At 58.7% G+C, this 24,650-nt stretch overlaps 1 protein-coding gene across 4 annotated transcripts; it reads right to left on the bottom strand.

Annotated features, from left to right (window-relative positions):
- Positions 1–898: 898 nt before the first annotated feature.
- On the bottom strand, positions 899–24,612 carry CLCN7 (chloride voltage-gated channel 7). Of its 4 annotated transcripts, none has more exons than XM_061209741.1 (25): positions 24,393–24,612; positions 17,257–17,328; positions 14,272–14,343; positions 14,112–14,177; positions 13,591–13,723; positions 13,249–13,358; positions 12,530–12,610; positions 11,588–11,650; positions 11,393–11,476; positions 10,795–10,888; positions 10,466–10,530; positions 9,956–10,072; positions 9,217–9,271; positions 8,819–8,879; positions 8,084–8,222; positions 7,191–7,284; positions 5,851–6,020; positions 4,529–4,580; positions 4,162–4,289; positions 3,890–3,975; positions 3,516–3,645; positions 2,886–2,945; positions 2,607–2,783; positions 2,263–2,343; positions 899–2,113 (listed from the first exon to the last, which is right to left on the bottom strand). In XM_061209741.1, exons 1-25 carry the CDS (start codon positions 24,543–24,545, stop codon positions 2,027–2,029), a joined length of 2,430 nt encoding a protein of 809 aa, XP_061065724.1. In that variant the 5' UTR covers positions 24,546–24,612; the 3' UTR covers positions 899–2,026. The 4 variants fall into 4 exon arrangements, with proteins under 4 accessions (XP_061065724.1, XP_061065726.1, XP_061065723.1 ...); XM_061209743.1 differs by lacking the exon at positions 24,393–24,612 and adding an exon at positions 23,822–23,840; XM_061209740.1 differs by lacking the exon at positions 24,393–24,612 and adding an exon at positions 22,822–23,004.
- Positions 24,613–24,650: the final 38 nt, after the last annotated feature.

Here is a 24,650-nt window from a genome sequence, read left to right on the forward strand (position 1 = left end):
GGAGGCTGGAGCCCAGGACCTGCTGAACACAGCCAGCCCAGCAACCAGGCCGAGGGCACAGGGTGCCACAGGGGGACATGGCGTGAGCAGAGCCACTGAGAGAGGGTGCCGGCCACAGAGCAGCTGCACTGGTGATTTGAGCAACCTCAGTGAGACAGACAGGTGGAGTGAATTTTAGCAGTCTGCTTTATTTAACCCAGTGTAACTAAAATATCACTCCCTCAACACATAACCAACACCTGAGCAGCTGAGAACACAGTGCCTGCGCTCTCCCCACACCGGGTCCTGAAGCCGGGTGCACTGTGGGCTGTCTTGCTTCAGGCCAGCACTGACACTCAGGTGCCTCACCCCGCCCAGGTGGCCCTGCTCTCTGTTGCCCAGACCCGCCCACGAGGGCTGTTGGGGGGCTTCCCTGTGACAAGGTCAGTGTCTCACAGGCAACCCCTTGCCCAGGAAACCCGACGCCCCGCAGCCACACCACACACCTTGGAGCCCAGCAGGGCAGGGGTGAGGCACGACTGCGTGCTGACGGAGCGGCCCATGTTTTGGGTGCACCTGAGCTTGCAGACAAGGACGGTGGCCAGGATGCAGGGGGAGGGAAAGAGTGCCTTCCCCGAGGGCTCTGCAGCAGCCCCAGGAGCAATGTGGACAAGAATGCAGTGGCCAGGGGCCTCCCTCCCATGGGCATGGGGCGGCCCCAGGTGCTTCCCCACCTGTGGGTGTCTGAGCCTCTCGCCTGCATCTCCCTCTCAGGGGTGTCCCCGCTGGGGCACTGCCCACCTGCACCACACATGAAGGAGGGCCGCATCCTGGGTTGCCCCGCCCCCCCAGTGGGCCTGTGAATCCTGGGAAACTGGACCGTGGTCCACGCTGGGTGGGAACAAGAAGCTGGCACCGGTTGTCTGGGTACAATTCCTTTATTTCTGCTATTCAGATCCCCACACTTAGACCCCTGTGCCCCCATGGAGGGCTCCCCTGCCAGGAAGGAAGAAGCCTTTCGAGGCCCCATCCCCTTGAAAGGGGCTAAAACCCAGGTGGAGTGCCCGCCAACCTACCACAAAGGCATCCACGGACCTCATCACAGAAGTGGGCTGGGGACGTGAGTCACTTTAGAAAAAAAGTCCCATGGGGCACTGGGGACATAGCATCCCAAATCTGGCACTGCCCAGCCTGGGAGGGGTGCATCCCTGCTCTGGGCTTGCCAGCTCATCCCAGAAACAACCTGCCCCCAACACTGGAAGCAGAGCTGCCCCAGAACATCTCTCGGGGCTGGGGGTCCTCAGTGGCCCGTGGGGCCCCCATGTGCTGAGAAGACCCGCCTTCCCTGTGCCGTCCACATGGGTGCTGTGATAGAGGCATGGCTGGACTTGGGGGTCCGGGCCCACAGGAAGGTCTCAGCTCTCCCCTTTGGCCCAGATCCCGGCTCAGAGCCCACTGCACCAAGTGGGTGTGGCTTGGGGTGCACTGGTGTCTGGGAGTGCGGCTCCAGGGTCTGCTCTCCAGGTGGTCCTGCTCCCCCGAGCCCTCGCCTTCATGAGTCCAGCTTGTGTTTCTGCCCAGACCCCAAATCTCACGGCCGCAAACTGAGCTGAGGGCTGAGAGAGACAGGACCAGAGGCCTCTGCTGCAGCCTCGAGTCGCCCAGGCCTCCAGCTGGCGGTGCTTAGGGTGCACTGCTTCCAGGCAATGGGCCCGTCCTGTGGGCTGTAGTACTCAGACCCACAGGGCCCAGCCTGCCAGCTGTCACACGTGCACACACATGCAGACACATACGCACACTCGCGATCTCTCAGAGAGAGAACAGCAGTTCTACAAACTGACTCCTCGAAGTCAGGAAACAGGAGGCTGGCGTGTGAAATCTTGGAGGGTGAGGGAATGAGGTCGGGGGGGAGGGGGGCACTGAGAACACGAAGAGACCACATGTGTCACACGCTGGCTGGGCTGTCCCCGAGGTCTGGAGGACGCTGGATCCGCCGCTGCCTGGGGAGCGAGGCAGGCACCCCGGGGGAGGTGCCAGGGCCAGGGCCTCACGTCTGGGCCAGAGAGAGCTCCTCTAGGCCCCCCTTCCCAAGCCGGTACCTGGCGAGGTCCTTCCTGGTCACCAACCCGACCACCTGTGGGAGCAAAGCCAGGTCATGGGATCCAGCGGGCTCTGCCTCTGTGGATGCCCCTGTCCTGCGTGCGGAGGACAGCATAGTCTGGGGGAGCCCTGCGGGTGGGCAGGCAGGCTGGTAGGCAGCAGGCAGTGGGCTCCCCCCATCACCTGATTGCAGTTGTCCACCACCACCAGGTGCCTGAGGCCCAGGGCCCGAAACAGCTTGAACACCCGCGGGAGGGACGCCTCCTGCAATGTAGACGCAGCCTCAGCTCTCCCGCCGGCCCCTGCCCCACCCCGGGACAGGAGCGGGGCAGGACCTGCCGCCCCCCTGCCACACCCCCGCCTCAGCCAGCACATCCTGCTCTGTAGCCACCTCCACCCTCCTACAGAGCTCGCCCCCCACCCCTGTCCGCAATGGCCAGTGAAGCCAGAACGCCGCCAGGGGTGGTGGCTGCATGAGGCTCTGGAAGTGGGGGTCAGGCCCCTGCCCCCCACCGCCCCTGCGGCACCTGGGGCACCGTGTAGGGGGAGGGGTTCATGAACTCGGAGAGGTCCATGGTGCACTCCCGCTCATCTTGGGACACATGGATGGACTGTATGGGGGGGAAGCGCGGGTAGGCATCGCGGAAGTCCTTCAGCCGCAGCCGGCGCCGTGGCAGGCCCATACAAGAGCGTTCTATGAACACCTGCGGGGGGGGGGGCAGGGAGTGGGTGGCAGCGCCTCAGAGCCCAGGGCCCTGCCCGGCATCTCCTGCCACCCCCTTCTCCCGCCACCCCCGACAGCCTACCTTGTGCTTGAGCAGGACGATGAGCTGGGAGCGCAGGATTAAGCCCTGGAGCCGGGCAGGCTGCACAAGAAACAAAACACCCTTGTCTCCGGGGGACCTGGGACTTGGGACCTAGGGCCCGCCCTGCCGGATGGGCCAGAGGGGCCAGGCAACAGCACCGGGATGCCTGGGGGCTCCAGCCAGGGTCCCCAGCGATGCTGGCTGCCTATGGGCACTGGCCCTGCTGCAGGCATTTCACCTGCACAGGCTCACGGATCCCCAAACGCCCAGGAAGGGGAGGCAGGACCCCAATCACAAAGTGCCAAGAGACCATAGCATTTGTGGGGGCGAAAAGCAGACCGTGGCCCAGACGTCGCTGCACCTTCCATCAGGACCTCCTGACAGGCACAGCTGCGACTCCTCAGCTGGGGGTGCAGCTTGGGGTGTGACCACAGGATACAAAGGCGCATCAGTAACTACCCAAGCTGCAGGGACAGCGCTCACACGGACCTGTCTTCACAGCCGTGTAACCAGCAGAACTCTACCAGAAACCCCAGAGCGGGGCGCCCACGTTCACGGGAACCATGCCCCCCAACACGCCCCACTTGCCGGCACAGATGACGAGCCCGGCTTCCTGCAGCTGGGTGGTACCTGCGTGCCGTCGGCATCCTCCACCACGGGGAAGCCATTATGATTGGACACCGTGCTGCTCAGCACATCCACAATGATGCCCACCTTCTCCCTCCTCCGCAGACAGGTAACTGGTGTGCTCATCACCTCCCTGTGGAAGAGCCACGCTGTGATCCCCCACGGGGCCAAGGGAGCTTCCCGAACAGCTCAACATGCAGGAAGTGGCCGGACTCAGGAAACCTGGAGACAAGGTGGGCCGGGAGCCCAGACCCCCAGGTGCTGCCCCGGGGGAACCAGCCCTGCACCCACGTCCTGCTCCAGGCTGCCCCCACCAAGCCTCCCGGGGTGTCCAGCACCCGCCCCCCAGCCTGCAGGCCTGCCCCGGGGAGGGGTACCTGGCAGTGAGCGAGTGTGAGGTGACTGGGGCTTCCCAGTGCAGGAAGGGCACACTCTGCAGCTGGATGTGCATGTCGTACAGGCCCTGGGGAGAGGACGGGCACGGCCATGCAAGAGGCTGCTTGCGGGGCAGCCTCCACAGGGCCCCCTCCCTCGCGGCGGCCGCAGACCGCCAGTCTTTCTCCCAGCCTCAGGCTCCGAGGCCAGGAGCATGGGGAGGGGCCGCAGAGCGAGGGCAAGCAAGGCAGGCGGCCTCTCCCACAGGCCGCACCTCGATGAAGACATCCCCCACAATCTTGGCGGTCATCAGCACCAGCATGATGGGGAAGCCGTAGGTCACGTTGCTAGTGGCCTCCATCATGATGACTGTCAGGCTCAGCGTCATCCTCACAATCCCACCTGCCAGGAGGCGGGGAGGGGAAGGGAGGGTTGGGGGGGCACGAGCCTCTGCAGGCTGCGCCGCCGGCCCCTCCCGTGTCCCCCTACCGCGTTCCCTGTGCAGCTCCCGCTCTGTCCATGCAACCCTGTGTACCGGCCCCCCCAGATAGCACCAGATGGGGACAGTGACCCTGCCCAGCCACACACTGGGGGAGTGGCCCTCCTGACCTCCGGACGCCCATGCCGCAGCCAGCACTCACCCAGCTGGGCAGCTGCTCCCATCAGGGCGTACTTGCCGGGGTCTGCCCAGACCTGCAGGGAAGACAGAGGGGATGCTGGGGGGAAGTGGCAGCCAAACCCACCAAGATGCACTGACAGCACTGGGCCCAGGAGGAAATCCTACAGTTTACACAAAAAATGGTCTGCGGCAGCATCACCTGAGTTTGTAAATACCCTAGCTGTGCCCGCTCAGGGATGCACTGAATGAACTCTGCCACCTGCAGAACTCGGCAGCCTAAGACAGGAGGGTGCACACTACGGCCGGGGCCGGGGGGGGGCACCCCGCGTGTGTGCAGTGACCGGAGTCCGTGCACAAATGCCTGCGCCACACCAGGGAGCCTAAAAAGGAGTGAAAATCAGACTCGTGCTACAACATGGATGAGCCCTGAAAACATGGTGCTCAATGACGAGGCCAGACACAGAAGGCCATGAAGCGTGATTTCATGAACCTACAACAATCAGAAGAGGCACATTCATGGAGGCAGAAAGCTGATAGTGGCCACCAGGGGCTGGGGAAGGGGGACACGGACGTGACTGCTTAATGGGGACAGGTTTCTTTTTGGGGTGATGAGAACATCCTGGAACTAAGCAGCGATCACGGTTACACAACTCTGCGAACAGGCTAAAGAGCCACCCAACCGTTCACTTACAGAAGGAGGGAGTTTATGGCAGGGGTCCCCAACCTCCGGGCCGTGGACTGGACCGCACAGCAGGAGGTGGGCGGTGGGCAAGCGAGTGAAGCTTCATCTGCTGCTCCCCATCACTCGCATTACTGCCTGAACCATCCCCCCACCCCCATCCATAGAAGCACTGTCTTCCACTAAACCGGTCCCTGGTGCCAAAAAAGGTTGGGGACCACTGGTTTATGGTACATGAGTCATGTATCAATTAAAAAAAAACCAAACTAAACTAAAAACCGTGTCTGGAAGGAAACCTGGGACACATGACCTGGACCCAGTGAGGGGAGGCTTGCTGTGCGTCTCTTACAGTTTTTTAAAGTCTTACTTGAACAACTAAGATGCAAATAGAAGACTCACAGAATAAAGACCAAGGAGCCCATGGAGGCAGGTGGGAGGAGGAAGCCAGGAGGCAGCTCCGGGGCCAAGGCCTGGACACTGCACGCCCAGGCCCCAACTCCTGCACCTGCCCCGTCCTTCCACACCACGCTCTCTCCCAACACCTGCGCCCTCCCTGAAGGCCACATGCATGCACAACCCCTGCTCTGGCCCACAGTGGCCCTAGTGGGCACCGGGAACACCGCCCCTTCCTCCCAGCCCAGCTGGCCCCTAAGACCCCCACTCACCGCGGCCCCAGTGAGGTAGGACAGGGAGATGCCAAAGAGCCGGCCCCAGGCAGCTCCGATAAGCAGGGATGGGATGAAGACACCGGCCGACACCGTGAGCCCGTAGGTCCAGCAGGCCAAGAAGAAGTAGACCAGGGTGAAGAGGCCGAGCGTCATGGGGTTGTAGGAGCCTGCAGACAGGGCGCTGTCCAGGGCCTGCCACATGGACTCAACCCCAGGCGGAGCTGCCTGCCCAGCAGCCCGTCACAGCCTCCTGGTCACACCCAGACCCCCAGAGTCACCCCCTTCTCAGAGGCCAGGGTGCCGGGTCTTGGGGGCCCAGCACTCAGAGTGTGAGCACGGCAGCCCAGCGGGCAGGGCAGAGGGGAGCTGGGGCCACCGGGGCCCAGAGCTGCCAGCAGGACGGTGACCTGGGCCAAGGGAAGGTGGCTGCTGAGGTCTGCATGGAAACGGGTGGCACTGAGACCACCAGGGGTCAGGGGAGGGTGCAGGAGGGAGGCCATGGCCGCCACGGCCACCACCCTGCACCAGATGACTCCAGAAATGGGAAGACGTCACACAAACCCCGGAGCCAGCACCCCCAGGGGGCCTGGAGATGCCTGTATGGCCCGCTCAGCATCTTTGGGGGCTCGGCCTCGCCCACGTTTAAAAGCCTTTCTGTTAAATTGCGTGAACTCCCGCAGCACGCACGCGCACACACACACACACACACACACACACACAAACACACGCATATGCAGATGTGACATATGCAGATGTGACAACCAAGGAGTTCCCAGAACTGGCATGTCAGGAAACAACTAGAGCCACAGACAGACGGACAAGCACGTCGCAGCAGCCACTCTGGATCTCGGGGGTGTGCCCCTCCTCCCCGACCCCACCCCGTGGAACCGAAAACAGGGGAAGTGGAAGCAGGTCTGTGCCCAGTCTGAGCCTGTTTGTTATTAAGAACGTGAAGCTTGGCGAGGCGCCTCACTGGTATACGAGTCACCAGGCTGTTTTCTGACTGAGAGTGACCTCTGCTACCAGCGCCAAGAAAAACTCATCCTGGGAGGTGAGACTGTCTTAATGAACGACAGGACGGCCTCCAGGGAGGGAAGGAGACGTGTGGGGAGCCTGGCTGGGCCCCTCCCAAGCACTGGCCACCAGCCAACCCCAGGCTGCCAGCCCCCGCGCTCCAGTGCACCTAGCCCTGCAGGGAGGCAGTGGGGGCTCGGCCAGAAGCCATCAGCCAGGCCTGGGCCCAGTGTCTGTGGGCCGGCTGCAGACCAGGCCAGAGGGGACAGGCCCACGTGGGGACCTGCGGCTGACAGCACGGAGTGCGGAGCATGGGCACACACCTGGGGGGTCGTGGAAAAGGCTGACCACGCTCTTCTCTGGGGTGTTGAAGAAGGCTGCAGCCATCGAATTGTACTCGCCATCGGCACAGAAGAGCTGCAAAGCCAGGAAAGAGAACAGGCCAGTGGGACACAGTGTCCAGGCCTGGACAACATCAGGCACCAAGCACACAACAGGCGGGGTCAGGCTGCTGTCTTGGAGGGGAGGCAGGACCCAAGAGCCAGACCCTGGCCCAGTGAGGGCTTCAGAAGCCATCCGGCCAGGCAGGGGCTGCATGGCGAGTCTGTCCCTGGGGCACGTGGGGATCCAAAGGCTCACGTTTGGAGCACGCTCCCACAGTTCACTGGGCAGACTGTGGGCCCCTGTAGGCCTTGACCAGGGCAGGGGCTCCACGCAAAGCTGTGTGGGTCAACCCCACAGCCCCACCAGAGCCAGCCATGTGCCTCAGACCCACATCTGTGACAGGCCTGTGAGTACACACTCCACACCCACCGGCAACCAGCAACCGCTTTCAGCTCTGGACGTTTCCCATAAACAGAAACCACACGATGTGTGGCCCTTGCTGTCTGGCTTCTTTCACTCAGCAGTGTTTGCCAGGTTCATCTGTGTGGGAGCACGTGTCAGAGCTCCAACCCTTCCTACAACTGAGGAAACCCACTGTGTGGACGGACCACGCCGTGTTCACCTGCTTGTCACTGACGGGCACAGGGGATGCGGGGAGTTGTGCCGTGGTGAGCGTGTGCATGTGAGTTTCCGCCTGCAGGCCCACAACCCCACCTCCGCAGTCCCCTTGCAGAACCTGTCAGGCCGCTGCTCTGAAAAGACCGGGGTGAGACCCAGGCCGACGTGGCACCCACCCATGTCTGGGAAGACTCGCCCTGCCCCTGCCGCCTACCTGGAGGGGATAGGAGACGGAGCTCCCCTGCAGGGGCTGGCAATCCCGGGACGAATAAATCAGCACGAAGGCGACCGTGGCCGTGATGGCGGCCACCAGCATGGCCTCGATCACCTGAAGGCAGGGCCGGTGGATGTACCTGGAGCAAAGAGCCGGGGTGGACCGAGCTGTGGGATGGCTGGGGCGGCAGCCAGGGCAACCTGAGCCTGTGACTCGGGAGAGCCGTCCAGGATGCTGAGCTCATCTGATGACCAACCCGCCCTGGCTCCTGAACACTCTCAGGCTGCCTCCCGGATGCTCCCCAACTGCATTTTAAGTTGGTGCAAAAAGACAAGAAAGAAGAATGCCAAGATCCACCCCCAAGGCTTCAGAAAACCAGAGAACTCCCATGATGGCTCTCCTCTAACAGCAGAGGACCTGTGTTGGACCAAACGTGCCCAGGTCAGGATGGCCCCGTACAAACCGCGCTGACGCTGACGTGAGAGGCCCAGAAGAGCATCAACCCAGGGCTGCGACGGATCCATGGGCTGTGCCTTCCCTGCCAGGGGCCACCCTCCAGGCCCCACCCGTCCCCCTGCCGAGTGGGTCTGTCCCCTCACGTACAAACCACCGTGGAGGAGTGTGCTTGGCACGTGGCTTCCACATGGCCCCATGGGCAAGAGCCCATGACCGGTCAGTTTTCAGATGCCCTGCGTGGCCACACCTCTCAACTCAGTCCCTGAACAGGTTTCTCACCTGATTCGAAACATCGTCAACCAGTAATTCAAGGCGTTGAACACAGCTCCGAGAATGCCACCTGGGACAAGGAAGGAGCTGCGTGTCTGGGACTCGGGAAGAGGAGAAGGCTGCCCAGGCAGCAAACGGCCGCTGGGTGGAGGGCTCACGTCCCATGGGCTTTCAGAGTAAGGAGTGCTGCCCAGGTCCGTCTGCTTCCCAAGGGGCTGTCATCAGCCAGAGTGAGGCTCCGGTCCTCCCAGGGTCGGGATCCCTCCCCGCTGCCCCGGGCGGTCCTGGGACAGCCAGCAGGGGTGGAGACCGCGTGCTTCTCTGGCCCTCGAAGCCGGGTCAGGCCTGGAGCCCCGCAGGCCCTGTCCCCACTGGTTGGCGCTGTCCCACGTGGGGACGGCCCTTACCCACCACGCCCATGGCGATGAAGATGGGGATCTCGTGGATCGTGTACACCATCGTCTGTGCAGAGGGAGTAAGAGCAGACCTTCTGTGAGGAAAACTGCCACCAGCTCCTGCTCAGACTCGGGACCGGACGTTTCACAGGACGCGCCTGTGCACGGGAACCCTGGCGCTTCCCCGCAGGGTGAGGAGGCCCCCAGAGAGAAACGCCGGGTGCTCGGGCAGACCGCCTGCCTCCTCACACAGCGGCTCCGGGGGCGGCCTGAGCTTTTGCCAAAGGGTAAGTGAGGGGCCATGAGCAAGGGAGAGGATGCTGGTGACCTAGCCACCCAGGACCTCTGACACGTCCACGGCTGAGGACCAGCCCCCGAGCGGCTCCCTGGGCTCAGTGATGGCAGCGCGCAGCGCAGGCCGCCCCAGAAACGCTGCCTGCACCTCTCGGCCTCCAGAAACTGCTGCAGGAGCGCTGGCCACCAGTCTAGTGATGCTGCCTGACAGTCTGCAGGCACCTGAGCCACCCCTAAAGTGCCCATTGGCTGACGGGCGCCCCAACCTGCGTGGCCGGGTCACGTGCACCCTCCTGGAGCACCTCCAGCCCCCGGTGCTCACAAACAAGGGCCTTATCCCACCGCTAACAGCTAGACCTTTCCAGAAGCCCAGCTCTCAGGCTGAACCTTGAGTAAACAACCTGGGCCCTGCTCATAGAAAGAACCAGAGAAAAAAGGGGGCGACGCAGTGGGTTACCTCAGTGTCAAATCTTCCAAAATTGATGAGACCGGGGCTGGACAGATCCCACACGTTTCCGTGGTAAATGCTTAAGACGAAATTCAGGGTGAAGGTGGAAATCATGGAAGCAAAGAACTGCAGGCGGAAAGAGACGAGTGCCGTCAGAGCTGTGGTGATGAGTTGCGGCAGTGTGTACAGAGGCTGAGCCCAGGGCCGGAGGGTGGGGAGGGGCTGCAGCAAAAGGGCTGTCTCCCCTCCTGTCACCTGGGTGGCGCCTAGACCCTCCGAAGGCTGAGGGAAGGTGGCCTGGAGTCCCACTGGCTCGGCCGGGGGAAGGAGGTGTGTGGGGCCTGGGGTCCCGATGAGGACGGAGAAGAACCAGGCTGACGACTCAGGGACCCACCAGCTGGACGGGAAGCTCAGGTGCAGACCCCACAGTGTGGGCCGAGAGCCACGCGTCCACCCAGCCACGGAGGCCCAGTGCCAGGGCTGCCCGACCTTGGGAAGGTGGCCGTCCCAGGCACTTACAATTCTCCACGTCAGGAACTGATTCCAGAAGGATGCACCCTCCTCCAAGCTGAACAGGACCCCACCTGGAACAGCCAGTGGCCCAGCCCTGAAGTGCCTGCCCAGCCACAGACAGCCCCTCACCCACTGCCACCCATGCCCCCAGACCCCAGGACACCGAGCCCACGACAGAGGCAGCCATCGGGGCCTCTTGAGAAGCCCACCCCACACCCTCACCAGGCACTGAGTCCATAAACCCCCAAACCACCCCTCTCACAGCAGGGAGAGCCTCGCTCCCCCCACATGGGCTGTCACCAAGCTCTCAGACCAGGCAGGGCCGCCCTCCTCACCCACGGGGGCCCCAAACGCAGCAGACACTCCGGCCGCAGCTCCGGCTGAGACAAAGTCCCGCTTCTCTGTGTCTCTGCGGAAGTACTCGAAGATCTGAACCAAGACAGATAGAGAGAGGATCTCAGCCAGTGCCTCCAAAGGCACTTCTCTCAGAAAGGGGGGAGGTGGGCCCAAAAGTGAGGGGTGAGGGGAGGGAGGAACGGGGGGAGGCCTCTGGACAAGCCACTCATCAACCATGGGGCTCACAACCCGCCGGACTGAAGAGTGGGGTCACGGGCAGCTTGCCTGCCCACCATCCAGAGAAAATAACCCATTCACAGCAATATTTAAACACTGAGGTCTGTGCAAGAAGGACCAGAACTGCGCACCGGCAGCCCACACACATGACCTTCCCGACCTCTCTAGGCCACGCATTCCTGTGAGCTTACAGCTACAGGTCATTTCCTCACAGAAATGCACACTCACCCAGAGCACCAAGGCAACAGGATGCCCCCACGGACAGGATGCTAGGGACCCTCAGAGGCGAAGGGAAGGAGGCTGCAGGGGAGGCAGGGGCCCGGCCCTGGGGGCATGGACGTGGGCGCAGGGAAGACCCACCTTGAAATCCCGCTTCAGTGACGTGGACCTCCCCTGGGAGACCCCAGCAGCAATCACGGAGCCCGAGTGGATCATTGGTCCCTCCTGGAAGGCACAGACGGCTGCGTTCAGATGGGCGCGGCTCCGGGGGGACACACCGGCCCCAGGCCCCGCGGGTGCAGAGTGACTCAGGCAGGGGCAGCTGCACTCCGTTACCTTCCCCACGGCCAGTCCCCCAACCACGGACAGGATCACGCCGGACACTTTGATCACCAGGGTCTGGAACACAAAAGAAATTGCACCAAGTCTGATTAAAGGCCACACGTGGTCCAAGAACCTGAGCGACAAACTGCACATGGGAAGGGACCTAATCACGTGAGCCCTTGGCAGGCATGAGCACCAAAGAGGGGGCTAGCACCCACGGTGCGCGTCCTGGAGGAGGGGGAGCTGGCAGCTGATGCTCTCCTCACGCCCATCTCTTCAGCCCTTCTGTCCCAGGTGGTCATGTACACACACAAGACACGCAAACAGCAGCTGTCGCTCCGTCCTCGGGCTCCGGGCTCCAGGCTCCTGCACCCGCACCCACCTCGGGCCCTGCCCTCCTGCTGCAGGGCACGGAGCACAGGCACCGCCCCCTCCTGTCCACTCCCCAGAGTACCTCCTCCCCAGATAGAGCAGGAGAGATGCCACCAGCAAACCCCAGACCAAGGCACGCCAGCTGCACACCCTGAAATGATCACAGGAGGAAACCTGACCTCCCAACCCCCTCGGAATCAGTGTGTTACCCAGAAGATCATGCACAATGAGATTAAGGAAAATTCTGAAAAAAGGAAAAAACTCACCCTCAACACAGCTACTCTCACTCTGAAATACTAACCACCGTATGGAACTTAAAATATGCCTACGTGGTTACAATCGTGACAGATGTACCTTCAAGAATTTTTGCGTCATTCAGAATGTACAACAGTTCTACCATTTTCCAAAGAAAGTTCACATAAAACCTGCCAGCACACCCACATGCAGGCTTGTCAGCAGCAAACAGCATGGGTCTGGGCAAGTTTTGGAGGCGAAGGTGGACAAATGACACGCTTCTCACCCAGCGAGGAAGCCCCTTGGGCTGAGCCCTGAGCTCCCGGGGGGGGGCACCTCGCGTCTCACCTTGAGCCGGACCACGTGGGGGATCTTCACCCCGTTGAGGAAGCACTTGATCTGGGGGATCCCACTGCCAGCAGCGACCGGCTGGAAGGAGGGGCGCCAGCACTGAGTCCACAGACCGAGTGAGCTGCCACTGCCGCCGCCGCCACCACCAGGCCCAGGAAGACATGCCACGCAGTGCCCAGGCCGCCCAGGGAAGGGGCTTCTCGCCTCTCCCCACTGATACGCAGAGCAACCACCGAGTGGAGGAAACGCCTCGGGCATGGGAGGGCTCAGTGTCCCCGAGGCAGGCGGGGGTGCCCAGGATGATGGGAGGCCCATGTCACACACCCGCTGAGGGGCCAGCACTGTCGCACCCTCTGGGGGACACTGCACTGCACCCCAGACAGAAGCTCCTGGACGCTGCCCCTCTTTCTTCCAATGCCCCGAGGGAAAAGCAAAGGGGCACAGGAAGGAAGGGTGCCCCAGGAGCGCCTGACCCCTCGGTGGGTCCCTCCACCCGGACCCCTGGGCTGGGCGCTGCCTCTGCTCCCTGCTGCGTGAAGTGGGCGAGAGGCTGTGCGGGTGGATGGGCATGGCCGCCAGGGTTGGAAGGCCCAGGTGGGCTTCATTTTGGTTGAACCGCCTGATGCTTAGCAAGGACTCCACTGCAGTCTAGCCAGTGAGTCTCACCGGCAGACGCTGCGGGGGGCGGGGGGGGAGCGGTGGAGGGGCCCACCTACCTCTATGAAGGCGACGATCACAGAGCCCAGGAGCACAAAGGCCACATTGAGCGAAGCCCACAGCAGGAGAGAGAAGGACAGCCCGCCCCGCGCCGTGAACTTGTCAATGTCTGGGCTCGTCAAGGACCACGCGGGGTGGTGTCACCCAGGCGCCACTCCCCAGTGGGCTGCACTCTGGATTCTGGGGCCTGGAGCACTTACTAGGCGTCTCAGGGTCACCACACAGCCTGACCCCCAGACATGCAGCCCCCACCCAGTCACGTCACCCGGCCGATGGCATAACACGGGTGGGGGCTCCTCCTGTGGACCCGCTGGCTCTGGGCAACCACAGACAAAGGATACTGTCCTTGACGACCCTGTACTTGAGGCCGGCCAGCTTCTCCACCACGATGTCGATGAAGCAGGCCACGAGGCCTGTGAGGATCCCGATCATGGCACAGATGACCCAGCGCTTGATCTCCACGGTCCGGAAGGCCTGCGGCAGCGGGCAGGAGGGGGTGCGCTGTCACAGGAGGGTGCGGAGGCGGGACGTCCCGTCGTGGCCTGCTCTGGTGACTGCCACCACGCACAGGGCTGCCCTCAGGACACTGAGTCCCAGGAAGAGCAGCCCCACCGACATCTCAGGCCGTGGAGCACTGGTGGGACGGCACTCCCCAACCCGGTCATAACCGGATGCTGACGCTCCAGCCGCCACAGCCGACACCCCTAAGAACAGCTTCCTCAGTGGTAATGATGTGACACCCGCACGGGTCTCCGCACTGGGCAGCGGCCAGCGCTCACTCCGGGACACCAGCTGGAGCCGAGAGGGGAGGGAGGTGGTGGGGACACCGTGGCCATGAGGCCCAGCTGCCCGCCAGACTCACTGTGTGATTGATGCGCCGCTCCTCCTCCAGGAACAGCTGGTTCTCGCTGTTGTCATAGTCCAAGCTCTGCGGACCAAGCAGCAGACACACTGGTAACTGACCCCAGCCCGTGGGCTCAGGTCGGCCACCGTGGGGGAGGGCAGGGAGCAGGGGGGCCCACCTCATACTTCAGGGACAGAAGCTTCTCGTTGTGCGGGATCTCCTTGGGGAAGGGGTGAAGGGGATCCGTGTCCTGCGGGAGGAAGAGGCAGAACTTGACAACCCAGCATATGTAAGAATGAACCAGAATGAGGAAGGGGCCATGCTCACTCGTCCCACAGGGCAGGGACTCTCCTGAGCCCAAAGCTAGACAAGCACAAGGCAGGAATTGGCAGACACAGACCCTCCACAGGACACCAGCAGGCCAGGTCCCACAACACCGCGGCCAGGCAGGTTTATCCTAGGAACACAAGGTGGGTTGACCCCCAAAAAGCAATTAGTGAAAGATGTCTGTGATCCACGTCCAGGTTCTGGCACTGGCCTCTGACCCACCCCCTTGGCATCTCTGGGTGACGAGTGTGTCTGGGCTTGGGCTGGAAGACCATCACGGGATTAGCGGGCTGGAGACGCAAGCAGCTCACCTCTAATAGCCAGGAATTTAATCAGTCCTGCCGGTGTAATGCAGCCTCCACACAAACCCCAAATGGAGGGGTTCAGGGAGATTCCAGCTGGTGAATGTGGAGGTGCTGGGAAGGTGGCTCCTAGGGAGGGCGTGGGAGCTCTGCACCCCTTCCCACACCTTCCCAGGGCATCTCTCCCACCTGGCTGTTCTCAAGTCATGTCCTTTATGATAAACCAGTAACATAAGCAAAGTGTTCCCCTGAGTTCTGCAAGCCATTCTGGCAAGTTATGGAACCCAAGGAGGGGGCGTGGGAACCCCGACTTACAGCTGGTCAGTCAGAAGCACAGGTGACAGCCTGGACTTGTCACCGGCATCTGAGGTCGGGGGGTCTCGTGGGACTGAGCCCTCAGCCTGTGGGTCTGCACGGATGCCGGGCAGTTAGGGTCAGAACAAACTGACCTGCAGGACACTCAGGTGGTGTCTGGACAATCAGAGGGTGAGTCGGTATGAAAGTAAAAACAGTTTGATACTGTTCCAATAGAATAAAGGACTAAGTCCACATGAAATGAACACCTCAATAGTCACAAAAAGCATCTGACAAAACTCAACCCTTCATGATAAAAACACTCAATAAACCAGGAATAAAGGGAACTTCCTCAACCTGATCAAGACACCTATAAAAAACCCACAGATAACATCATGCTCAGTGGTGAAAGACTGAAGCTCTTCCTCTGAGATCAGGAACAAGACAAGGATGCCTGCTCTGGCATTTCTACTCGGCACTGTCCTGGAGGTTCTACCAGCAGGGCAATTAGGCAAGAGAGAAAAGTGAAAGGCATCCAGATTAAAAAGGAAGTGAAACTCTTCTTTGCAGATGACATGGTCTTATGTGTAGAAAATCCCCAAAAGTACACTAAAAACAATTAGTATTAATAACACATTTAGTAAGATTGAAGGATATAAGATCAGTATACAAAATCAAACGTATTTCTACGCACTTGCAATGAACGATCCAAAATGAAATTGAGAAAACAACTCTATTTACAATAGCATAAAAAGTAAAATACAGAAAATAAACTTATTCCTAAAATACGTTTAACAAAAGAAGTGTAAGACTTGTACGCCAAGAATTGCAACACACTGTTGAAAAAAACTGAAGACGTTAATAAATGGAAAGCTATACTGTGGCTCGGGACATTTGATGTTAAGAGTCAATGCCACCTCTAAATTCCAGCTGGCGTTTCTGAAGAAACTGACAAGCTGAGCCTAAACCCCACATGGAGATACGCAAGGGATCTCGAAAGGCCAAAACCTCCTTGAGAAAGAAAAACGATGTGGGATGATTCAAACTTCCTACTTTTGAAACTTACTACAAAGCTAGTCATTAGCAGAGTGTGGCCCGGGCACAAGGACAGACTGAGAGCCCAGAAACAAATCCGTAATGCAGACCCAATGCAGCCAAAAATAAATAAATAAATTTTAAAAAAACGAAAAAAACCCCCACAAAAACTGACCTTCGACAACGGTGCCGAGACAATTCAACAGGGAAAGAGTAGTTTTCTCAAGAAATGGTGCTGGGAAAACTGAGCATCCATATGCAAAAGAATGAATCTGGACCCTTATCTTATACCATGTACAAAATTAGTGAAAAACAGATCAAAGATCTAAACTATAGAACTCTTATAAGAAAAGACGAGCAAATCTTTGTAACCTTGGATTAGGTGATGGTTTCTTAGACATGACACCCAAAGCACAAGCAACAGAAAACAGATCAAATGGACTTCATCAAAATTAAAACCTTTTGTGCTTCCAAGGACACTGGCAGAAAGTGAGGAGACCACCTATGGACCAAGCGGAAGTTTTTGCAAATCCTGTAACTGATGAGCAACTTGTGTTTAAAGTATATGAAGACCTCTTACAGCCTCATTATAAAAACACAACCTGATTAAGAAACATGCACGGGGTCTGAACAGAGTTCCTCCAGAAAACACGAAGGACACACAATACCAGCAGCCTCAGCGAAATGCAAGTCGGAACCATGAGCCACCTCCAAGGAGGAAGTCAAGTGCAAGTCTGGGGGAGGGGGTTTCGGGAAATGCTCCCCTGGCAGCTGCTGGACAGTTCGACCCCAGCACAGGGGCAGGAGAAGTGGACATCACCCATGTCCAAGGGCCCACCACCCCGAGACGCCCTCCTGCAGGCCCCACACCTGCCCATGGCACCTGCCCCCCAGCCCGCACACAGCAGCTAGCTCAACGGTCCTGGCCTGACATGTACTCCCCAACCTCTGCTCATCGGGCAGCCTCAGGGGACAGGGCCCCGCAGAGCAGCCTTCCCTGGTCGCCCAGGCTCTGCGGACCCCACTGTCTGCACATCACTCTGTCCCCATGCTCTGCACAGGACCGCCACTGTCTGCCATCCTCTTGTTCAGGTTTTCTGTCTGCCCTCTGCTAGGCTGTGGCTCCACAGGAGCAGGCCTGACTTTCCCAGGAAGGGGCCTGGCATGAGCAGGAGCTCCAAAAATGGGAAAGGACGACCACTCACAGGGTCCAGAAGCTCATCGTCCAGTTCCACGTTGCTCATCTGTCCGATCCGGAAAAATGCTGAATGGGGCGACTAGAAGCAGAAGAGAAATCACAGGCCGCTTAGCTATGGGGCCGAGCTGCACTGTGCACTACCCCATCGCCTGGCCCTGCCTGTGGAGCACAGAGCCACACCTGCCGTGTGGGAGACTCCAGCAGGGCCAGCGCTGGACCCCAGGCCCATCCCCATGACCCACAGCCTGTCACTGAGGAGCCCAACCTCCAGATGGGAAGCCCCACCCTCCCCTGTTCTACAGTGTCCCCCTGACCACCCTCTTTCCCTGGCCTGGAAAACCCTGGCGATTGAGGGCCCCTCCTCCAGGAGCCTTTCTATCCCCCCACCTCCAAGCCCCATCTTTCTCTGTTCAACCCCATCATGACACTGAGTGGCTACCAGGTGGGGACCCGTCACAGGCCTCCAGGCAGGCCCCCCAGATACGTGCCCCTTTCCGGGGCAGGACCTTTCTGAAGCAGGGCTGCACTCCTGGGCGCAGGGGCAGGTCAACCACAGAGGACGGACACCCTGGCACGTGACTGCCCTCACGCCCACTGCCACGCATGGTGGAGGCCAGGACTAGGGAACAAAACACAGGCTTCTCACAGATGCATTTCAGAGAAACAAGTCACGCTGCAGAACACAAACACTGTGTAGAACATTCGGCATGAAAACACGACCCGGTGCTCCTCTGAAATGCAGCCGGGCGCCCAGCCCTGCCTCTCCTCTGGCGGAAACCACGAAGCAGTGCAGGAACAAGGACCGCGGAGCCCGCCATGCCAGAGCCCTGAGCACACAGTGACTCCAGCACAGAAAATTTAATTCAGCAGCACTAGCCCTACTGCTACTGGTGGTTACTGAGGGGTAGGGGGGACGAGGAGGCTTTGGGGACACTGGTGACTCCACTGGGGGATGTTGAGCCTCCTGGGGCTGCTGTGCCCAATCACACAGCCTAGGCATCTGAAAAACAAGAAACGTGTTCTCTCCAAGCTCTGGAGCCACAAGTCCAAACTTGAGGTGTCAACAGGGAGGGCCCCCTCTCAGGGTCGTGGGGAGGATTTTCCAGCCTCTGATGGATGCCGGCAATCCTTAGTGTTCATTCCCTGGCTTGTGGCCACATCATTCCAACCTCTGCTCCGTTGCCACCGGCCTCGTGTGTGCGTGTATACATGCACGCGCGTCTCTCCTCTCCCACGAGGACACCAGCCTGACCACATCATAACTTGACCACAGCTGCAAAGGTCTCAGAAACGGGTTCCAGGTTAGGGGTGGAGACATTCCGGGGGGCACTGCGCACCCCACGACAGGTGGTAACTTGTCAGGTGCGTTCACTAGACCATCATCCTGCTCCACTGTGTGACTGCACTTTTCTCTATGTATATACGGCAAACGTCGGTACAACGGGTGGGTGAGGAGAGAAACATAGCTGTTTTCTTTTTTAAAAACAATCGACAATGCACTCAAACTGCTGAATCTGATGAGACAGGCAGGGCGGGCCCCCAGCTCCAAGCACGGGCAGGAGTGCCTGGCCTGCTGGCCCAGAAGGACCCCAGTTCCAGAGTGAACTCAACCCAGGAAGGGGCCTGGAGCTGCAGCCTCTGCTCCCCGTGCATACACGAGTCATCAGGAAAGGTGTGCCGGTCGCCAGCCCGTCCACAGCAACACGGAACAGGGACGTCTCCACGGAGAAGACGGCGTGCAAAGACATGCAGAACTGAAAGTCGGACTGTGAAAGCAGAAGACCCATCTGCTGTCCAACCCAACAGACGGAGGCCACAGACCAGGTGGTTTGGCCGTTTGTATCTCACTCTTCACTGATGGACTGCACCCCGTGATCACTCCCGCCGCACCAAGTCAGCCCCTGCAGAGCAGCACCTCTGCCACCTAAACAGTCCCCGAGGCTCAGGCTGCGACCACGCACACGGCTGGGGGAGAGGGGGGCAGAACGGTCCACGTGGCACGGACTCACTCGCTCAGGTGACAACGGGTCCTCAGCACCCGGCCGGGAGGACGCCAGGTGAGCACACATCTGCACCGGACAGCTCCACTCTGGACCCGGAAATGAGCTCATGCGGAGATGGCGCCCCCACTACAGCTCCCAGGCACACCCTCTCCCACCTCCAGCACCTTCCTGGTTTCTTCACCTCTTTTCTGAACTTTATGGGCATCTCTTAGGAAATATCTTTTGTGATGAAAAAAGCCATTTACTGGAAGTTCAGTGATTCATCTGTTGTCTCTGTTCCTTTCTCTTTTCTTAAATGCAAGTTAATTACTAGTAGTTCCTCAAACTATTGATACACACAACAGCCTGGATGAAATCTCCATGCTTTCGAAAGAACTGAAAGATTTCAGACCATGTGGTTCCAGAGACCTGATGTGCTCGAAAGGTCAGACCTGGAGGGAGGACAGATTTGGGGGGGGGGGGTGACTGTAAGAGGCAGGACAAAGGCACTGATGGACGTGCTCACACACATCCACATGTGTGACAATGGCAGGGTGCTACTCACACACATTGTGCCAACAATCAATGCCGGGTTCGGCACGGTACTACCGTGAGGTAAGACGGAACCACCTTGGGAAACTGGAGGAAGGCACACAGGCCCTCTCTGTACTGTCTTTTCAACTTCCCGTAAGTCTACAATTACTTTAAAAATTTAAAAATTTATATGCAAATGGTACTACATCAAAGTGAAGAACTTCTGTATATCAAAGGAAACAATGAACAGAGTGAAAAAGAACTAGTCCTACAGAATGGGAGAAAATTACAGATCATGTAACCGAGAAGGGTTAATATCCAGAATACGTAAAGAACCCCTACAACCCAACAACAACAAACAAGCGGATTAAAAAAACAGGCCAAAGACTTGGGACATGAAGATCAAAACCACAATGAGATACCACCTCACAGCTGTGAGGATGGCCAGGGTTAAAAAACAGAATAACAAGCGCTGGTGAAGATGTGCAGAAACAGGAACCCTTGTGCACAGTTGCTGGGAGTGTTATATGGAGCAGCTGCTGTGAAAAACAGTATGGCGGTTCCTCAAAAAATTAAAAATAGAATTACCTTATGATCCAGCAATTCCACCTCCGGGTATCTAACCAAATGAACTGAAAAGCAGGGTCTCAAAGAGGTGTTTGTACACCCACGTGCATAGCAGCATTTTTACAGTAGCCAAGGGGTGGAAGCAGCCCAAATGCCCATCGACAGATGAATGTATAAACCTACGGTGGTCCATCCACACAATGGAATATTATTCAGCCTTAAAAACAGGGAAATCCTGTCACATGCTACAGCATGGATGAACCTGGAGGACGTTGAAAGAAGCCAGTCACAAAAAAACAAATACCCTATGATACCACTGCTATGAGACATCAAATTCATAGAGACAGAAAGCAGAATGGCCTTTGCCAAAGGCTGGGGGAGGGGTGGGGAGTCAGTGTTTACTGGGACAGAGGTTCAGTTTGGGAGGATGAGAAAGTTCTGGAGGTGCTGGGGTGACGGCGGCACGACACTGTGGATGGACCTCATGCTGCTAGACTGCACACTTTGACATGGTTAGGATGATAAATTGTGTTATGTGCTTTTACCATGATTAAAACAAAGTTCACAATTTAAAAGCTGCCTGCCGCCCACTCTGCCACTTTGCATTTTAACCACCCCTCCCAGCCCAATGCCCCCCAGCACTGAGGGCACAGGGCCTCCGTAGCCAGGGGCTTACAGTCAGAAAAACCAAGCTGCCCATAAACAAAAGTCAGTGTAAACCGTGAGAAAGGCTTTGAGGGCGATGACAGAGCCTGAGGGAGAGGCCTGCCCGATTCGGGGTTGGGGAGGCGCATTAGGCTGAGACCTGATGAATGATGTGCAGAGGGGGCCGGATGGGAACAACCCCGCCGCTGCACCTCGCTTTCTGAGCGCTGCAGCCTCTGCCTGGGAGGCCTCCCAGGACCCTCTGACTAGGCTGGGCCCACCCTGGTCCTCAGCTCTCTGCACTGTCCGGTGGTGCCCACATCCTCTCCTGCCCCCCCAGACTCTGAGCCCCTCACACTAGACCTGGGCAGGTACCACTAAAGGCCTGAAGGAGCCCTCTGGGGAGGGTCAGCTGAGGGGCCGGGCCTGGACTCTGCAAAGCGGGGGAAGAGGGGGAGAGGAGGGGGGGAGGAGGGAAGAGGGAGGAGGGGGGAGGAGGAGGGGGAGGAGGATAGCACAGGGCGCTGAGGCAGAGGGACTTCCTGGAGGGGCTGCCTTGGGGCTGGGAGCCAGCTACGAGAAAGATGGGGTGCTCCCTTACGTTGAGCAGAGCTCAAGGGGCCGGTGGGGATGGTGATGACCTGCCCCTGCAGCCTGCCTGTACATGACCCCCTCCCGGCGCCCCATACTCTGACCGTAGCCCGTGACTCCAGGTCACCAGGGCAGAATGCCCCAGTTCCCAGAGGAGTAAGATCCCCAAAACTGATTCTAAACACTAACCTGAGGGTCCTACCCCTCAGGCTGCCTCAGGCGGAGCTTCCCGAAGCTGAGGTCCCTGGAAAGGACCCGCATTTACAAACACTGCAAATACCCACCCCCACACCCGGAGCCTGTTTCTGGCTCAGATTTCCCTCTGTAAGTTTTCAAAACACTCTGCTTCCTGCTGCCCACATGACCATGACTTGCTGGCTGACCTCACCCTCTCCTCGCCCCAGGGGTGGACGGGCAGCAACTTGCTGGATGACCCACCCTCACCCCACACTCAGGCACGACAGGCCGAGGGCCGGAGAGAGGGCAGAGCAACCCTGAATGGCCTGGTTCCAGCCAGATGGAGGCTGAGCTCAGGCCGGCCCCCAGCCCACCCTGCCCAGGACTGCCCAGAGCAGCCACCTCATGGTGCCTGGCAGGTTCCCATGCCGGGTGCAAGAACACCAGCCTCCAACTCTGGACGCCCTGCAACAAACCACGAAGGACCAGGAGGTGGCAAGACAAGCTCTCCTGTCCAGCTCACCAGAACATTCTCATAGAGCGGTTGTTGGCCTGGGTTGTCATTTTAATTCAAACGACCCTGGTCTGAGAGCAGCTTACAAGCCGCCGTCTGCTGCAGCGAACTCAGCCCTCTGGTCCAGAGTCGACCCTCCTGCAAGAAAGCCGGCCTCGAGGAGTTCAGTCAGCTGCAGGGGAGTCGCCCCAGGAACAGCAACTCAGAGATGATCACTTCCAAGCTGCTGTTTTTAATACCTCTGAGAGTAACTAGCGTTTACCACCTTGTGACAGGTGGTGCTCGGGGCTGGAAGCATATTAGCTTTCCTGCTGGTGAGGAGCCTGAGGCACAGGAGGCTGCAGCACTTGCCTCTGCTGGTCCAGAGCAGAGTTCCTAGCACCAATGCCTCCAGTGCCCCCCCACCCCATCCACGCAAGGCCGTCTAAGGATCCTTCAAGGCTGGACTCTCCAGCTTCTGAAGGATTCTTCCACAAGATAAAGCTAAATTCGAAGCCCACAGCTCTCCCCTGCAGGTCGACCCCGGTTCCTTCCCCAGCCTCCACTCCCCACTCCGACTTACTTCCCAAATGCTCACTCCCTTTATCTTTCCCCTCTGTTCACCCGCCTGAGGATCATGCACTCTTCCAAGACTGGACCCAGTGTGACCTCTCCTGCCCTTGGGGTCCCTCACGCCTTCCTCACAGAGCACTGGGCCTGGTTTTCCAGGAGACTGGAGCCAGGAGGAAGGAAACTGCATCATGCACCTCTGTGTCCCAGGCAAACTACATGCAGCCGGGCACACGACAGGCACACAATAAATTACGTTTTAAATTGTTTAAGAGCAGCTAGTCACTTATTAAATGCAAATGAACAAACAAAAAAGCTCGCAAAGGTTCTTTTAAGGGAATGAGTTTTAAGGGAAGAGATCAACAGGTTATTTCAAAAAAAGCCAACTCCTGTGTCTATGCATAAAGAAAAGCGGGAAACTCTTGAGCACATTCAGTCCCGAAATAAACCCCAATTCAACCTCGAAGCTTCCAATCTCTCTACCTGTCACCCTTAAAGCCAAGCCAGTTTCATACTTCTGGTTTGTAAACTTCAGATTACCTTCTTTTAAAGAATAAAAAAGAAACAAATGTTCTGAGAAGAAATCAACAAAGCATCCATATCCCCACCACTGCAAATTCGCCCCTTTCATGTCACTTCTCATGCAGACACAGAAAGCACTTCAACAGAAGATCCCACTCAAGGAACAGACTTTGACCTTCACTGTCTGATGCATTTCTGGGAGCTGGGGAAACCTAGATAAGTTCTAGAGAAACAGCCTGATGCTTGAGTCCTTCCTCATTAAACACCACACAAGTGTTTAATGGACAGATCTAGGATAGGAGAAGAAAAACGAAAAAACAATCACAAAACAGAGTAAGGCCAAGCAATCAACAAAAGAAGTTCATTAACTCAAAATTAACACACACGGAAATTCACTTAAGGACACAAACTTCTGTGCTGACCTGCAAAGCACATTTCAACCACTGTGCTTCAATTTCAATGAAGTGCTAAGGGAAACTGAACGCACATACTTGTCATTCCTAAGGTCGCCCTGAAGGCCTGTCCCGCTCCCTGTAAAGAAGGGAGCCAGGTGAAGTCCCCCGGATATTCCCACTGCAAAAGCAAACTCTGCAACCTAAGCTCTTAAAATCTCTTGGGGTTCAAAAGCGATGCGGTAAAAATAATTGCTCATGTATACAGTGTTCCAAAAAAAAGAAAAGGAAAAGGTTACCTAAGCAGAAGACCATCTGCCTTCCCTTTAACTCCACTAAGGAATAAACTGTGAGGAAATAAATTAGCTTCATGCTGCCGGGACTCGACAGCAGCGTGCAACTGGGCTCTCCCACGCTCCTTAACACCGAGGATAATGGGCCGGCTCCTCGACCCCGCGAGTCACCGGGCCGAGCGCCTCCCAGGACTCCAGAACCCCGGGGCCCAGGTTCCGAGCTCACCCTGCCGTTTACCAAACGGGACCCGGGGCGCGTTCCCGCCTCTGCCACTAGGACTGCCCGAGCACGGATTCGCCGCGTCCCCGCGGGCCCGGCTCCCGGCACCGGCGACCGCGGCGCGGACCCGACCCGGCCCGCCTCTCCCTGGGCTCACCGCGCGGACGGCCGCGGGCCCGGCCCCGTTCAGCAGCGGCGTGGCCTCCCCGGCCGGCGCCCCGGGCCGCGCCGTCCTCCGCAGCAGCGGCGCCGCCTCGTCGTCGTCCACGTCGCGTCCGGACCACGACACCTTTTTGGAGACGTTGGCCATGTCCCGCCGCAGAGGACCGGCCAGGCAGCGCCGTGGCCGTGTTTGTTCTCGTGACCCGCGCCGCGGCCACGTGACCCGGACGGCCGTCACGTGGCCCAGACGGCA

The sequence above is a fragment of the Eubalaena glacialis genome, chromosome 13 (assembly GCF_028564815.1).
Source record: "Eubalaena glacialis isolate mEubGla1 chromosome 13, mEubGla1.1.hap2.+ XY, whole genome shotgun sequence".
NCBI classification, from domain to species: Eukaryota; Metazoa; Chordata; class Mammalia; order Artiodactyla; family Balaenidae; genus Eubalaena; species Eubalaena glacialis.

Coding starts and splice junctions, on each gene's coding strand:
- CLCN7 (XM_061209740.1), bottom strand. CDS start 23,001: ATGATGCAGTTTCCTTCCTCCTGGCTCCAGTCTCCTGGAAAACCAGGC. Junction 17,329..22,821: donor AGGGAGTGAGCATTTGGGAA/GTAAGTCGGAGT, acceptor TTCTGCTTCTAG/TCGCCCCATTCAGCATTTTT. Junction 13,724..14,111: donor AGCGGCGCATCAATCACACA/GTGAGTCTGGCG, acceptor CCGCTGCCGCAG/GCCTTCCGGACCGTGGAGAT.